This window comes from Moschus berezovskii, chromosome 19 (assembly GCF_049115385.1).
Source record: "Moschus berezovskii isolate FMDL1 chromosome 19, NW_MosBer_1.0, whole genome shotgun sequence".
Lineage (NCBI taxonomy): Eukaryota > Metazoa > Chordata > Mammalia > Artiodactyla > Moschidae > Moschus > Moschus berezovskii.
Window position 1 is genome coordinate 15,240,999 of NC_142478.1, and position 16,305 is coordinate 15,257,303.

At 44.7% G+C, this 16,305-nt stretch overlaps 1 protein-coding gene across 5 annotated transcripts in view; it reads left to right on the top strand.

Moving 5' to 3' along the window:
• The window catches only part of ZNF827 (zinc finger protein 827), a 193,529-nt gene that overhangs the window by 53,886 nt on the left and 123,338 nt on the right, over positions 1–16,305 (top strand). For all 5 annotated transcript variants that reach the window (XM_055405489.2, XM_055405491.2, XM_088827996.1 and 2 more), the window contains exon 4: positions 1,573–2,053. In XM_055405489.2, coding sequence (XP_055261464.2) covers positions 1,573–2,053 — 481 coding nt within the window. The remainder of the gene's footprint in view (positions 1–1,572; positions 2,054–16,305) is intronic.

The following is a 16,305-nucleotide window of genomic DNA, read 5'->3' on the forward strand; positions in this document are numbered from 1 at the left end:
TTGGTCACTGAACATTATTTAAAAGTATGTTTTGGCTGGTGAATAATGCTTTTGGATTGCACTCAGAATGCATAAACAGCTGTAGTAAAACTTGCTCTCTTAGAAAGGAAGCCCACGCAGAGGGGCCAGGTGGCCCAGTGGATTAAGGAACCTTTAACCTTCATTCAACCTGGGTTCAAATCCTGCCTAGATCGCCAAAGAGGAGAGGTCGGTTTGACTCAGGGTTTGAATTCCATTACCTCGTTTTTCCAAAAATCACACAGCTCCCCAAATCTTTTGGCCCAAATCTACACCATTGGCAGTTTCTGCTCGAGGGAGGGCCAGTCCTGAAATAGCAGGGTGGAGCAGGTCAGTGCTCAAGTACATTGGCAGAGATGAATGGGGAAGTTACAAGCTTACTAGCACCTGCCAGCTCCAAGCCTGGCTCAGGCCAGTGCAATGATTTCCTCACTTTTTCAAGCCCTAAATTTGATCATGACAGGAAGGAAAGAAAAAAGTTTCTTCCCATTTTTACAGGTATTGTGCAGGCAAGGCTGGAACTGGGTTTCCAAGTCTGCATTCTTTCATTGTAGACATGCCTATCTAGAGCCTGCTAAAAAGAACCATATTTGGCACCTCTGGTTTCATCTTGTTGAGACTGTTTGGTGGGCATCAGCCTCTGGTTTTTCTCCCCCCCTGCTCCTTTTTTTTTTTTAGAAGCTGCCTATAGATGGCTGGAGGAATACAGAAAGGAAGGGTGTCTTAGGAGCTTAGAGAGTTGTTTATTTATTATTTGTGTCCATATTGCACAGCCTGTGGGATCTTAGTTCCCTGACCAGAAATTGAACACAAACCCGTACAGTGGGAGTGCGGATTCTTAACCCCTTGACCACCAGGGAAGTTCCTCCCTGTCTGCTTTCTTTATATGTCCTTTTGCTCCGGCCACGTGCTCCAGGGTCTCAATTTCTCTATGAAACAGGAATGCCCTGGAGGCATTATTTTCCACAGTCTTAATTACCTAGAGAAGCATTTTTGAAAGTGGAAATTATGTTTGCAGAGCATAACTACTTCTCCGGGTGGTAATACTTGGGTCCATGCAGCATATTATATTGTGAGAGGAATTACTTGACAGGGTACCTCTTTTGACTCCCCAACTAGTAATTATGTAAGTTCCAATTGTGCTGGGTTTATCAAGTTTTCTTTGAAGACATCAATGGAGATGGGATGACTAGAACACGAAGAGGGTTCTACCCTAGACAGCCTCCACGAGCAGACGGCGTCCCCGGTTGTTGAGTTGAGTGCGGATCTAACTGACTTTTAACCTGCGTGGACCCACTCTGCCTAGGGATGACCCTCATGACCTGAGGACACAGTGAAGTGCTCCCCTGGTGATAGGATTCCCTGGGCCAGGGAGGGAATGGCAACCCCGTTCCAGCACGGACAGAGGAGCCGGGTGGGCTAGGGTCCACAGGGTCGCGAGGCGTCAGGCGTGGCCGAGCAACTGGGCCGCGCAGACGCGCGGAGGGTGGAGGCGGAGCCGGGCGTTGTGCGGCGGCCCGCGCGGCCAGCTCACTCTTGTTGCTTCTCCGCCAGGTTCACCAGCACCAGGACCGGGGAGAGACCTTCCAGTGCCAGCTCTGCCCTTTCACCTCCTCCCGCCACTTCAGCCTGAAGCTCCACATGCGCTGCCATCAGCACTTCCTGAGGACAGAAGCCAAGGTGAAGGAGGAGACCCCAGACCCCGAGGCCAAGGGGCCTGCCCACCTCAGTGACAGTGCCTGCCTGGGGCAGCAAAGGGAAGGAGGAGGGACAGAGCTAGTGGGGACCGTGACGAAGCCCAGCACTCCAGAGAGGCCTAGCCAGGGTGGGGCTGGCGTCTCACCTTTGCTGGTGAAGGAGGAGCCCAAGGAAGATAACGGCCTGCCAACCTCCTTTCCTCTGAATGCTACCGACAGGCCAGCCAACCACACAAAGCTGAGAGAGCCCTCCGAGTTCGCGGCCAACAGTGCGTCCGCGTTGTTCAGCCAGGACATCTCTGTTAAGATGGCGTCTGATTTTCTCATGAAGCTGTCAGGTACTTGAAGAGGGGTGTCCCCCTCTCTCTCTCTCGTTTTCTCGTTATCTACCAGTATTCCTAGCTATCCAGTGAGCTGGTAGGACTGAGTGATTTCAAGCTCCCTCTAAATGACAATTGTGTGCACCCTCACACATTTTCTCCTTGAGACTTTTTTTTTTTTAACAGTCCTGTGGAAGTAGGCATGGCTATGGTTTGGGTCTCGAAACAACAGAGACGGTTGATTTCTTTCTGGTTTTCCCCTGTTACGGGTCCTTGCTGTGGGGGACAGGTCACAGGGGAGCCAGGTTGGTGACAGTTAGTTCCTTGTGTGACCTTGAGCCCTATTTAACTTGTCCCTCCATTGACCTTAAACCGTATTTAACTTGTCTCTCCACTGGGTTCTTTAAAAGGGCTGGTACGGGACATCTCGCTTTGCGTATACTCAGGTTCTCGATTGCCTTGATGTGAAAGATTCTAAAGGACATATACACAGAGTTCTATCAGAAAAATTTTAGAGTTTTAAAATTTGAGCAGATGATAAAATTATCTTTAGGTTTTGTTTTTTCTAATGGAGGGTTTTCATTGTGGTGAAAAAAAAATACGAAGTTTGCCATTTTAACCATTTTCAGGTATACAGTTCCTTAGCATTAAGTACATTTACATTGTACCATCTGTCTTCAGAACTTTTTCATCCTCCCAAACTGAAGCTTCGTACCCATTAACCAAGAATTCCTCCCTCTCCTCTGCCCTGGTAATTATGTTCTACTTTCTGTCCCTATGAACGTAACTACACTAGGAACCTCGTGTAAACTGGAATTTTAAAAAATTATTAATATTCTTTTGCAGCTGCCTCAATGCTTTTTAGAAAGAAGATGTAGTATGTCATAAAAATGTATTACTAATTGATACCACTTTCACCGTCAAATTATACATGATGTTTCATTTCGTTTTTTTTTCCCCCCCGCCCCAATTTCTTTGATTAAGTTGTGGAATTGAATAGGGAGTGTCGTGATGCTGAAGCAGCACTGTTTTTCCTGACTTTTTTTGTGATGAGAAAACATGTTGTGGGCCTGTGCAGCTCCTCATTATATTTTTTAAAGTCTGATTTTAAATTTTAAAAGAGATGTAGAGGGTGGGGAAAGGTCGGCGGAGAATTGGTTCTGTCTCTCAGTAAAGACAGCAGGCCCCACGATGATTTCCAAATGCCATTTCAGCTCTTTGGAGATTGACAATACCCTTTTAAATGGAGAATAATTGGTCACCACCTTCCTTTAAATGGACTGTGAGTCAAATTTCACTAAATGTCATCGCCAGGTGAATTAGAGGTTCTGCTTCTCTCTGAAGTCCCTTTGCTCAGTGACACGTCAGTCAGGTCTTCTGGAATGTTCCCATCACCCCAGGTGTGTGCCCCTCAGGAGTGCTCAGGGCTGGTTGGAAGAAATAAGGAAAGGCAGGGTATGGAAGTGAGGCATCGCGGAAAGAACTGAGATGGAATGTCACAGGGAGGCACCCACCCTGCGTGACCGGTGAACACATCCTACACTGTAAATGGTCAGGTGGCAGGAAGTCAGGTGCCTTGACCATGGCAATGAGCAATGATCTGTCCCTGCCTTCTCCTCTCCCATCCCAAGCTAGAGAACATGTGCTCCTGAAGACTCTGCATTTTATATATAAACATCTTTGGAGATGTGGGGAAAGTGTAGGCTTCTGGGTTTCGTTTTGCTGCAAAGCCTTCAATTTTCACTTCTGGGAGAGCACTGGTTCCTTCTTGATAGTATGTCCCACCAATGTCAGAGCCAAAGGGGCTCCTTTTCTGGGCTCTTCTAGTGCTTCCTCGAGGGAAGGAATGCAATGGTGGGCGTATTCACTTAGGATGGCTAAATGGGACATTTCCTTACTTAGCAAAGAAGGGGGAAACCGGAGGGGTGAGCAGCTCATAGAAGAAGGTGCCTTCTTTACTCCAGGACTCCAGAAAGTTTTTAAATCCTGAGGACGGTGAGGGTGGAGGAAAGCTTGATAATGCACGACTTCTGGTGGGCTCAGCTATGAGTGCCCCACGTCAGTCTGTAATTAGCTTCGGACGCAATCTCAGGGAGTGTAAGGTAAGACCTGTGACTGCTGAAAGCCAGGCTTGCAAACAGGAGAATCACAAGAGGAGAAGCCAGTTGGGAGGTTGGGGTGGAAAACCATGTGCCCAAGCCTTCTCCTGTGATCTGTTTTCTCAGTCGGCTATTAACGGGGACTTGTTTACGGGTTTGGCAGTTGCAGTATTTACTGACTGATCAACGGGCATAAGAAAACAGATAACAAATGCACGCTGTTTATGCAAAAGGCCTGTGCAGCTATTTTATGGTGGCTTACTAGAGGTCCTGAAACCTGACTTGTGTGCACTGTTACCTAGCAACCTGTTACAGAGTCACCGGGGAGTGAGATGCATCGGTAATTTTTGTGTGTGTGCATATTTGGATGTAAATGTAAACTTAGTGGCAGTGCAGCGCAGCCCACGGGAGGAGATACGTGAAAAGGAAAGGAATACATTTTCGTGGGAGAGGGGGCGGTTATTATTTTTTTCTTCCACTTGCTCTCTGGTTGATCAGAGCCCTATAATTGATAGCGGCTCTCGCCAGCGTACTCCACCTGGCTGTGTCCGTGGCTGTGATCCCAGGACCAAAGGGCCAGACCCCGGGTAGCTGTGGCTGAGCTTCTAGCTCTTTCCCTTATCAGATGTCGGGTTAGCATCAGGCCTTGTCCCGCAGCCTCATAATGGTGCCATTGTTCTCGTCTTAAATTTTTGAGCCAGGCTCTGTGCATGCACCTGCTGGGACCCTAGGGTGCAGCTGTTTGTGAACACCGGGGCTGGGAGCCTCTGCCAGCCACGTCACTGCAGAACTGGAGCACAGTGACAAATTCAAGCGTGTCCTTATCTTCTTGTTTTCAAAAGCGAGATGGAAAACACTCGATTCTTTCTTGCTTGGTGATTAAGGGGAGTCTTTCTTGCTTCTTCAACACACATTCAACACACAAATGACTTTAAGGGAACCCAGGAGGATTAAAGGGCTTCCCAGGTGTCGCTAGGGATAAAGAATCTGCCTGCCAGTGCAGGAGATGCAAGAGAGTGGGTTTGATCCCTGGTTTGGGAAGATCCCCTTGGAGTAGGAAGTGACAACCCACTCCAGTATTCTTGCCTAGAGAATTCCATGGACAAAGGAGCCTGGTGGGCTACAGTCCGTGGAACCACAGACTCGCTGCCCAACTGAACATACACAGTAGTATTAAAAATCGCTGGTGGAATGCTGTTTTAAGGGGACTCGAAGGTCACCCATCCCGATCCCCATTTTGAGGTTTCCCAGCACCTGTGATTGTGAAATCAAACCCCTTCCCCAAACCATCCAGTCTTCTCCTGCCTGAGCCCACACTTAACATTCCTTAGTCCTTTGCGATTAATGTTTCCTAGGACCAAGGCTTCCCAGGCTCAGCACTGTAATTGCCTCAGAGGAGAAGATGGGGCAGCCCTTGCTGATGGCTTTCTGGGATGACGGCAAAGATCGTTTTGAAAACTCTGCTGTGCGTTTCAGCCTAGGAGACAAGCCTTTGAGGGCTGCAGCTGGCATGTTTGCCCAGATCTCTCTTGGAATCCAGAAGACAGAGGCAGACTGTCTCATGTCAGGGCAAGGGATTCAGTAGCCACATGACTGGGGCTTTGCAAGGGAGAGGAGGTTAAATTCCTACAGTTTCTGTGCCATCTCTCCTTAGTCTAGCAGCGGTGCTCAGCTTGACTGACATTAGACTTACCTGGGAAGCTTTTGTTTTTTACATGCCAGAGTCCAGCCCCACTGCCAGAAATTATGATTTAGCTGGTCTCGGATAGGACCTAAACATTGGTGTTTTCTTTAAAATCCTCAGATGATTTTAAAAATGCAACGAGGCCTAAGGACCAAGCTTAGGTCTTCCACATCCAGGCTTCTAAGGCTGTGGAAGCTGCACTTATCTGTCGTGTTTGTTTGTTTCCAGTACAGTTGTAGTTTTTTTCAGTACAGCTCTCTTTGCTCACTCTCCATCCCGGACCATGAAAAGGGCCGGGGGCTGTGGGTTGCGTCGAGGTTGACCTGAACTGGAGGCCTGGCTGAGTCATGGTCGTTGAGCCCCATGTTTCCCCTCGTGGGGCCACATGACAGGAGAATTAAAACAAGCGTCTGGATGCTCTGCAGTTAGAATTAGAAAATCTTGAGATTCATCTGTAACATCTAGGAACTGGGAGCATCGTCATTAGACGCCTGATTAAAAGTTGCCTGCTGTGGCCTTACATCACTTCTCTTTCTGAAAAACCACACTTTTCAAGATATCACATGTAAATCTAACTCTCCAAATTAGAACCAAGCAGTTGACAGAAACTTGGCACCTCAGTTGTTGGCTGGGAATATCTTTTTAATCTTCTTGTACTGGGTTTTTTGAAAATAAAAAGATACAAGTCATTTCAACTATTTTTAGTTTGGAAACTGGCCAAAAAAATGTTCTGTCTCCCGCATTCTATTAATTTCATAAAATTGAGGCTGAAAACATCTTAACCATGAGAGGTGGATTTCAGAAAGCAATGACTTGCAAATGAGTCCAAGCTGAATTGTTTCAAATGTGTTAGGAGCTCAGCGGTAAAATGGCAAAGGTTTTCTTGAATCAACAACGGGGAGCTGGTGCATGTTTGTGTTGTATCTTGCGGGTTCCCATGGGCCTTCGCTCTGCCACCTCCATCTATTTCCCAGAATTTTATGCATCTGTAGTTAAAATACGGTTTGTCTGTAAAGGGCAGCTCCTTATCCAGTGATACCTTTGTGCTGCTGAAGAAGGAGGGAGCCAGAAGATGCCTGGTAAATGAGGCATCCTTATTACCTGCTGACTCTGATTGGCTGTCAAACATCTTAGCATCCTTCTTCCAAAGAAAAGTCAGTTTTCTGCCATTCATGACCTCAGGTTTCACTGCTGTTAGCCAGAGCTCTCCCTATGCCTAAGTATGCCTTCCAGAAAGGTTTATTTTGGGCAGCCTTCCTTTGCATCTTCAGTGTGGCCTTTCTTAACCCTGCCTGGCTTTTCTCATGATGAGTCCTCAACTGATCATGTGACTAAAATTCCTCGTGTCAGAAGCCACTTTAAGGGGCCTCCCTCTTTGTTAAAATCCTGGATTTTAGCGAACTGGTGGGGGATTCGTGTGAGAGAGAGTGTGTGGTTCTTTCCTGTTTTTCAGTGGCTAGCAACTCCACTAGACAAGGGCTGATCTGAGTCACAAAAGGGAGCAGGTGGTTGTTACAAGGAAGTGGGGCCTGGAGTCACACACTCACGTGCTCAGGCTTCCAGGGATGGAGGATTTCTGTCAGTGAGTAATTGTTTATGGTTTTTCCGGAACAATCAGTTGCTTAGTGTCTTGTTATTGTTGTTCAGTTCCTAAGTCACATCCGACTCTTTGCGACCCCGTGAACTGCAGCACGCCCAGCTCCTCCGTCCTCCGCTATCTCCTGGAGTTTGCTCAGACTCATGTCCATTGAGTCAGTGATGCTGGTTAGCACAGTGCCTGCTCCAGGCCATCGAACCCACTTGAACTTCTCACAACCCTAGAGGAAGACGCTATTAGTGTTCCCATTGTACAGATGAAGACTGAGAAACAGGGGCTTAGACACTTGGTCCTATTTACACAGCTAATGAGAGCTGGGACTGGGGTTCCAATCCAGGCAGTCAGGCTCCAGCATCCCCTCCGCCAAATCACTAAGTAAGAAGTGGTAAAACCGGAAGTTGGCTCTGTCCTCTGTCCCTGTTGCTGTAGTAGAGTCAGAGGCCCCAGCAAGGGAGCCGTTCTCAGAATCTCATACGTCAGAAACTGTACGAAGGCTTTTAGGCTTCTCATGCATTGTTTAGTGCAAATAGAGCAGTAATGGTAAGGCCAGTTACTGTGTACCTTCAAATACAGTTGTCTGGTGACAAGCACGTAGTTGAGGAAATCAAGACGGCAAGTCAGTAGTACAGAGGCGCTGCCGCTGGAATCCAGACGTTTCTTTCCTCACTGTGCGGGATAAGGTTTACCTCCTTCTAGAATTGTCCACAGAGTAACTTTGTATCTTGAGAGACTTGGGGAAGTTGATCAAAGTCTGCATTTCTGCAGAACTGAACCAGGTCATTTTCTGCCTTCCCTCAGAAGTCACTAATTTTACTCATGGCTATTGTTACTTTTGTTGCGCTTCTACTAGTATCATCCTGAGCCTTACTACTGATCAGATGGGTTTACAGTGAGCCAGGCGCTGTGTCAGTGACTCGATGTAATTTCTCAGTTAATCCTCCCAATAGCCCAATTAACGTTAAACCTATTTTATGGACGAGGAAGCTGAGGCTTAGAAAGTTTCAGGGGCAAGGGATAGAGCAAACTGCCTAACGGCAAAGCTTGGCTACTGAGCACTTACTGAGCTATTACCTAATTTTTTTTTTTCTCAGTTGAGCGAAGTGTCTTTTGACCTCTGTCTGCTTTACTGTTTATTTTCCCTGGCTTCAAACCAAGGCATCCTTTTTAACGCATGCTAATTCAGTCACTAATCTGGTTAAATTTTTTGCGTCTTCAAAATACACCCGCAATCCATCCCTTAGAGGGCAGCCTCTCCGGGGGCTGTCACCCTCACATGTAATCAGCTTGCCCCTCCAGCTCCCTCCCTGACGCCTCTCGCCACCCCAGGAGCATCCCCCTTCCAGGCCGCCAAGGCATTAATGGACGCTTCCAATACCTCTGACGTCAGGTTGTGCCCAAGCCTGGGTCCTTTCTACTGAGCAACTCTACCCCTTCTCCTCTTAAGAAAAATGCTGAGTCTTCACCAGCTCATAGACACACCCCATCATTTCCATTTACCTGCCTTTACTCATGTTTCAGGAGTCCGGACATTTGAACCGTAGAGTTCCATGTATCCTTCTCCTGTTAGATAAAAGGGAAGGGGGAAGGTTCTAAAAAGAATTAATAATATTATTAAAACTAAAATAACTAGGAAATTCCCTTGTGGTCCAGCGGTTAGGAATCTGAGCTTCCACTGCAGGGGGCACAGGTTTGATCCCTGGTTGAGGAACAAAGATCCTCCCCCCCAAAAAAACTAGTTTAATGCACCTCTGACATGCAGTGGTTCTATATCTTTGTAGAGGCTTTCTAGCAATATTGAGCCTCCGTGCTGTGATGCCTGCCCCTACTGTCCCCGCCCCAATTCTGTTCATAGTTCTGTCACCTCCGCTGAGTCTTAAGACGAAGGTTGAGATTGCTGGGCGTGGGGGGGTGGGGGGGCAGTGTTTGGGAAGAGATAATATTTCCTTTTTAATGTCTTTATCTTTGTACAGTATCATCCACAGTGCATTCCATGGTAGATGATAAGAAAGATATTTCATTAGTCATGTCTATTCTGGAAGTCAGGTTTTCAGAGGTTGTGATGTTACTTCACTTAAAAAGAGAAAGATTTGCAAATTCACACCCAACTCTATAGTGCTGTCAAGAGGCTGGATGGAAAAGATGATCCATGGAAAGAAAGCAAAAGGGAGCCTCCAACAGCATGAGCACCTTGGTGTTGACCAGGAACTCAGCTGGTAGGGCCAAGTCTAGGAACCAGAGTCTTGCATACAGTTAAGTAACAACCTGTCTGCAATTTAGCAGCTCAACACAATAGCTGTTCACTTAGCTCACGAGTTTGGGCGTCTTTGACCAGGGTGCTTGTTCCGGTCTCTCCTGGCCTGACTCATCAGCTGTAGGACCTTGCCAGGTTGCCAGGGCATGGCTGGTCTCAGATGGCTCCGGCCAGGATGGCCTCTCTCTGTTCCCCAGGGTCTTCCATCCTTCAGTGGGTTTGCCCGAGCTTGCCCATGTGGCAGCTGGACTGGTTTCCAAAGGAGAGAGCAGCAGTGCTTCCGGCCTCAGGGGGCTGGACTCAGAACTGGCCCAGCATCACTTCCACCACCTTCCAGTGACCAAAGCCAACCACAGCTGCAGCCCAGATTCAAAGGGCAGGAGAATCTCCACCTCTTACTGGCAGGAGCTATTGAGTCACATGACAGAAGGGGTGGGTTTTCAGGGAGAGGAATCACAATCATCATTTGGTGGAGTTCTTCAGACTCTCTGGGTGGGTGTTCCACGAAGACCAAAAAAACATTACAATATCGATGTAGGAACCAGGATGCAGTATAGTCACTTAAAATGACAGGTGGGACCATCAAGACGAGATGTCATTTGGGGCAGATGGGCACCGACTTCCCTGGAAAGTGTTGGAAATCTATTATCCAATCATTAGTTTTTCTTTTTTCTGGTCTCAAGTCACCTCAAGCTGTTCCTACATACAAGTCACTTCACCGGTTTGTACAATTTATTTATTTTTTGATATGTTAATAGCGTGAATTTACAATGCAGTTTTCTTTCCCATTTACTCCTGGCTTGAGGCTTGATTGGTTTTTCAGTGCTGGCTCTTCCTGCTTTTGACAAGGGAGAGATCCTCTCTGTTAGGTGATGACTGCAGATAACCATGCTTGCTCATTGTGTGTGGCTTGGAATAGTTTGGTTCCCAGAGAAAAGCCTTATTTATTTGTTTTAAAGGTCTGTGGCATTGCTTGTTGTTATTACCCTTGACCTTGCTCCAGAGGCACTTTTGTTTTCCCTTTGTTACTATGTCTATAATCGCAGTAGCTTCACAGGGGACTTGCGTGGTCCTGGTCTGGGGACATAGATCCTGAAGTGTGACTTAGGATTAGCTCAGATGGGGATAAAAAATGTAATTAAATATAATGAGAAATAGAAGATGGTTAAGACTTTCCTAAACACTAAATATAAAACGACTTAAGACCACTTAAGTGGTTTACCTTATGAGAGAACAGGATCTGAAAATATTTAGTTAATGTTTGAAACCTTCTATTTGAGTATAATATGCTTCACTGTTATTAGCTATTATTTAATGAAATCTTGGCTTTCCTTATGACTTCAGGAGGCAGTTTATTTTCTTTTCAAACCAAGTGCATCAAGTAGTCAAAAAAAGAAAAAAAAATCCCAGATACCCAAACAGATCATACATCCTTATATATGCTTACAAGGGAACTTGGGTCGCTCTAACAGCCCTGATTTGTAATCTGGAGAGTTGAGCTCTGATTCTATCATGAATGAGCTGTATGACTTTAAAAAGGTCGTATCATTCTCTGAGACTATATTTTCTTATTGTAAAATAATGGATCGAAAAACAGCAATGATTTTCATTTTGTGTGTTTGTTTTTAAACAATTAAATCCATTTTTATCAAGCAAAATCTTGAAGTACAGACTCAATATATAAAGCACAAAAAATACATAATTTATGTATTTTAAAACTTAATTTTATCTTTTACATTCTCATTTATTATATTTGTTTCTTCTAAAAGTCCAGCAATTAGAAAAAAGTTGCTAAGTGATAAGCCCCGAACATGAAATTAGTGTTATGATGAGTGTTATGAGCAGTATTTGCATCTAGTATGTTTCTATAAATTTATTTTGCTGATTGCAGCTTCAAGAAATATAATTTACACAAGGGCATTGTGACAAATGAGATAATATTTTTAACAATTCGCCTTATAATCTCATGATCCCTTTAATTAAATTTGTTCAGCTGCTTGAAAGGAGAGTATGATAATAAAAAGTTTTTGCTTCTAAGTTGACACATTTAGCAACTGCCCTTATTCCTTATAATAAAGGGCAGACACAAAACATCCTAAACTTTCAATGGGCACTAAAGCCATCTATAATTCTATATTAACTACTTGGTTATTACTCAGTTGCTTTGCCAGTGGTGTTAGTGGTAAAGAATTTGCCTGCCAGTGCTGGAGACTCAAGGGACGTGGGTTTGAGCCCTGGGTTGGGGAGATTCCCCGAAGAAGGAAATGGTTACCCGCTCCAGTATTCTTGACTGGGAAATCCCATGGACAGAGGAACCTGGCAGGCTGCAGTCCATGGGGTCGCAAAGAGTCAGACACAATTGAGCACACATGAGCATGTGTTACTCTGTTAACTGATATTTTAAAGTTTCTTTAATCTCTCTAGTCTCATTTTTCATCTACACAGTGGGGACAATGGTAGTACTACCTTAAGGGGTGGTTGAGAGGATCAGATACATTAATTCAATTACCCGCTGGCGCATATACAGCCTGGCCCTGTCCTCTGTGCTCTTATCAATGACGGCACCAAGTATCTCTACATATGCCTACATGTTTCTGCTTGTCCACCATGATCAGCAGCGTCATCACAGTAGACACACTTGAAACTTCCTTACATCTAGGTTAAGGCAGTGATCCTCCACCACAGGCGTGCTCAGCGGGTAGTTGAAATGTCTAGAGAAATCGTTTTCACGACTGGGAAATGCTGTTGGCATATAATGGGTAGAGGCTCGGGATGCTCCTGGACCTCCTCCTATTTATAGGATAATTTCCCCAAAGCATATTATCCAGCCCAGAATGTCAGTGTAGCTGAGGTTGAGAAACCCTGCTTTAAGGCATGCATACAGACTCTACTGAGCCCATAATTGCGCATTTTCCATGCACAGGCCTGAATTTTTGGAAAGATTAGTGCATGTGCTCAGTCACTTTATTCGTATCTGACTCTTTTGTGACCCCATGGATTGTCCCCTGCCAGGCTCCTCTGTCCATGGGATTTCCCAGGCAGGGAAAACTGGAGTGGGTTGCCATGCACTCCTCCAAGGGATCTTCCTGACCCAGGGCTCAAACCCGTGTTTCCTGTGTCTCCTGCAGTGCAGGTGGATTCTTTACCACTGAGACACTGGGGAAGCCACATATAAGCAAAATGCTGCCACTCCTATGAGGCAGGAAAAACAAGTGATACACTAGACTGAATTAACTTGTTAATGTAAGTTAACCTATCAGTGGTCTCCAGTGAGATGACATGTTATATATAACAGAGCTAAGGATCCACATTTTAAAATGAACTTTTAAATTAAGTTAAATAATTTTAAAAGCTTCGCTTTGAAACCGATATTTGTTGGAACCCCTGAAGCTTGACCTAGGGTTCCTTGGGATACTTTTTGGAAACCACCAATCTGCAGTCCCTTCCTGGTCAAAGAGTCTTTGGCTCTGCTTTAGGGGGAGGTAGTAAATAAAATTCTCAACGGCCTAACTTTTTCATGGAGCAGTTCAGTAGTCACAAAATTGCCAGACTCTGAACTGAAAGAGAGCTCTGTCTTTTGAACTCAAGGAAAGTGTCCTTTTCCTTCACCAGAGGGAATGGACAAGGCAAAACAGAAGCACTCATGTTGCAGACTCTTCTTCTTCCGCCCTCTTAGATCTTTAGAAAATTCTTCCCTACCAGAAAATGTCCCTTTCCTTCAGGTTACATCCCACCCTTTCCTCATTCCTCACTAACGAAGCTTAGTTCACACCAGATCACTTCTGTCCAACGCCCACAGTGCAACTGCTTGGCTCAGTATCCTTAAAGGCACTCGGACTGTGTTGGAGAGAAAGGAGAGAGCTTGGGTGCATTTCCAGCAAGAAACCCTGAAGTCTAGTGTCTGATTTGAAGGAGTCAATCCCTTAACCTCGTGGGGCCTTGGTTCCTTCACCTCTAAGATGCTGCTGCTGCTGCTCAGTTGCTTCAGTCGTGTCTGACTCTGTGCGACCCCATGGACTGTAGCCCACCAAGCTCCTCCGTCCACGGGGTTTTCCAGGCAAGAGTACTGGAGTGGGGTGCCATTGCCTTCTCCGCCTCAGAGATGAAGATGGTAATAGTACTTGTCTCCTGTGGTTGATGGAAGGATCGATTCCTGAATAACAATTCAAATGCTATTTGTGTGCATCATTGAAACAAATAGTAGTCTTAAAAAAAAAAATTATTTATTTGGCTGAGCCACTCCAGTACTCTTGCCTAGAAAATCCCATGGATGGAGGAGCCTGGTAGGCTGCAGTCTGTGGGGTCGCTAAGGGTCGGACACGACTGAGCGACTTCACTTTCACTTTTCACTTTCACACATTGGAGAAGGAAATGGCAGCCCACTCTAGTGTTCTTGCCTGGAGAATCCCAGGAATGGGGGAGCCTGGTGGGCTGCCGTCTGTGGGGTCACACAGAGTCGGACACGACTGAAGTGACTTAGCAGCAGCAGCTGGGTCTTAGTCGTGGCACATGGGATCTTTAATTGTGACATACGATCTCTTAGCTGTGACATGTGGGATTTAGTTCTCTAACCAGGGATTGAACCCAGGCCCCCTGCATTGGGAGCATAGAGTCTTAGCCACTGTACCACTAGGGAAGCTTCCAAATAATGGTCTTTAAGGAAATTATATAGCGTTGTCCTGGAGTCAGAGATGGGAGGGGCTTAGACAGAATGTCAGCGTGTATTGATGACACTGAGGACACCTTGCTAGAACGACGGTTCCTTTTACAACTCATTGATGCTGGCCTATTTGAACTAGAAACTTGGAATCATTTTATCCCAGTGGCTTCCCCATTCCTTCCCCATATTAGCATTTATCTTGAATCCTTTCTAAATCCTGATGTAGAAGAAAACTGATTCATTTCCTTTCAATGGCAGCCCAGCTTTGTTGAGTGCACTGACTTAACAGATATACATGACTTTTAGTCATAATTTTCTCAGGTCACAAAATGCTTGAGCGGTGAGAGAAGAGGGTCTCTTGGTTAGTTGGACTTCCTCGCTGCGCTAAGTAGAGTGTCTGGAAGCTTTAAGATACACAAACAGAAGTCAAGGCAGTTGCTGTGAAAGTTCTTTTTGAATTGAGTTCCATGTGTGCACAGATCTTCTTAGTGGTAAGAATGAAGCAAAGGCTAGGCAGTGAGTCATAAATTACTGCTTTTCTCTAGCAATTTCCCCAAAGAGAAAGAAAACATCTTTAGTTCCACCTTTCTCTGTAAAAGATAATAGGTTTTTTTAAAGTACGATAGTGAAAAATGATGGCAATTATTGTCATATTAATTTTAAAATATAGGGCTTTATATACTATTCTCAGTGCAAATACTTCTGGTAATTGAAAGAAAGCAGTGTAGCCTTCATATTGCTATTTTTATATCATCTATTTAGACTCAAATGTTTGGGAAATTTAAACTTTGACGAATGTGGATTTCTCACATATTTCATATTTTTTGATGTATCATTAGTTACATTTACATCTCCCTAGCACATTGCTCATTTTATGCCATTCTTGACACTGTCAGAATGAAAACCAGGTATGAAGTACCTTGCAAATTTATAAAATAGCAACAAAAACAGCAACATACAGCTTGTGTATTTTTTTTAAAGTGTCATTGCAATTCTGTTAAATTTGGGTTGTGCTAACAATGCTAAATATCTTTTTTTCTCCTTAAATCTTACATAGCATGTGTTCTGACTAATGCTCCCAAAAACTACCTTATACCTTCAGAGAACATTTGCTCAATGGTTGTCCTCTCCAGTAGTTGGGATTTGCTTCTAAGGCTCCAGCAGTTTCTTATCTCTTTCCTGGCCTCACCTTAGAATTTTTTAAAGTTTCAAAAATAAAATATGCAGACCTAAAGCATTTTTAAAAATAATTAACCACTCACTTTGTATTGTTCCTTCCCAAAGAACTGAAGTTATAGACTTAAAAGATAGCATCCATTTAATTACTCTGTGTCCACTAAATTAGGATACTCTTGGAAAAGGTTTTATGAAGGATTCTGGAAGAAAGGCTTAGGTGAGAGAAACTTTAGGAGATGTCTGGTAAAAATCCCTCCAGAAGTAGTTGAAAGGGGAGAAATGTGCTAAACAAACAGGATTCTTTTAGGAGTTACCTTCTGTAGAGGTCCAAAATACATGCTTGAACATTACTCTAGGCACGGCTTTGTTTTCTTGGGTTCAGTTTCTAATGGCGTTGTCCCCAGTGGACTAGATTTTCAGTACTTTTCTGGAGATTCTTCTGGGTTTCTGCTTTAGTAATACCAAAGTCCAAGTGATCATTCAGAAACACCTCAATAAGAGTTGTAGTGTAGTAGCAGAGCTTTTAGCTTCATCTGGGAAGTTTTATCCCAGATTTAATGATACTTTGGGAAAGCACTTCTGATTGCCTTTGGTAAAATATTTTGGGATTCATAGTTCTTGATTACCATGAGTTATAATGGAGTGCCAACAGATATCACTGATTTGTGACCAACATGTTTTATTCATTCAACAAATATATGTTTGAGTACCTACTATGTGTTGCTCCAGGCCCTGTTCTACACACTTAAGGTACATCAGCATTTAAAAAAGGTCATTGCCTGTGATGATGGGAAGTGTGCAGG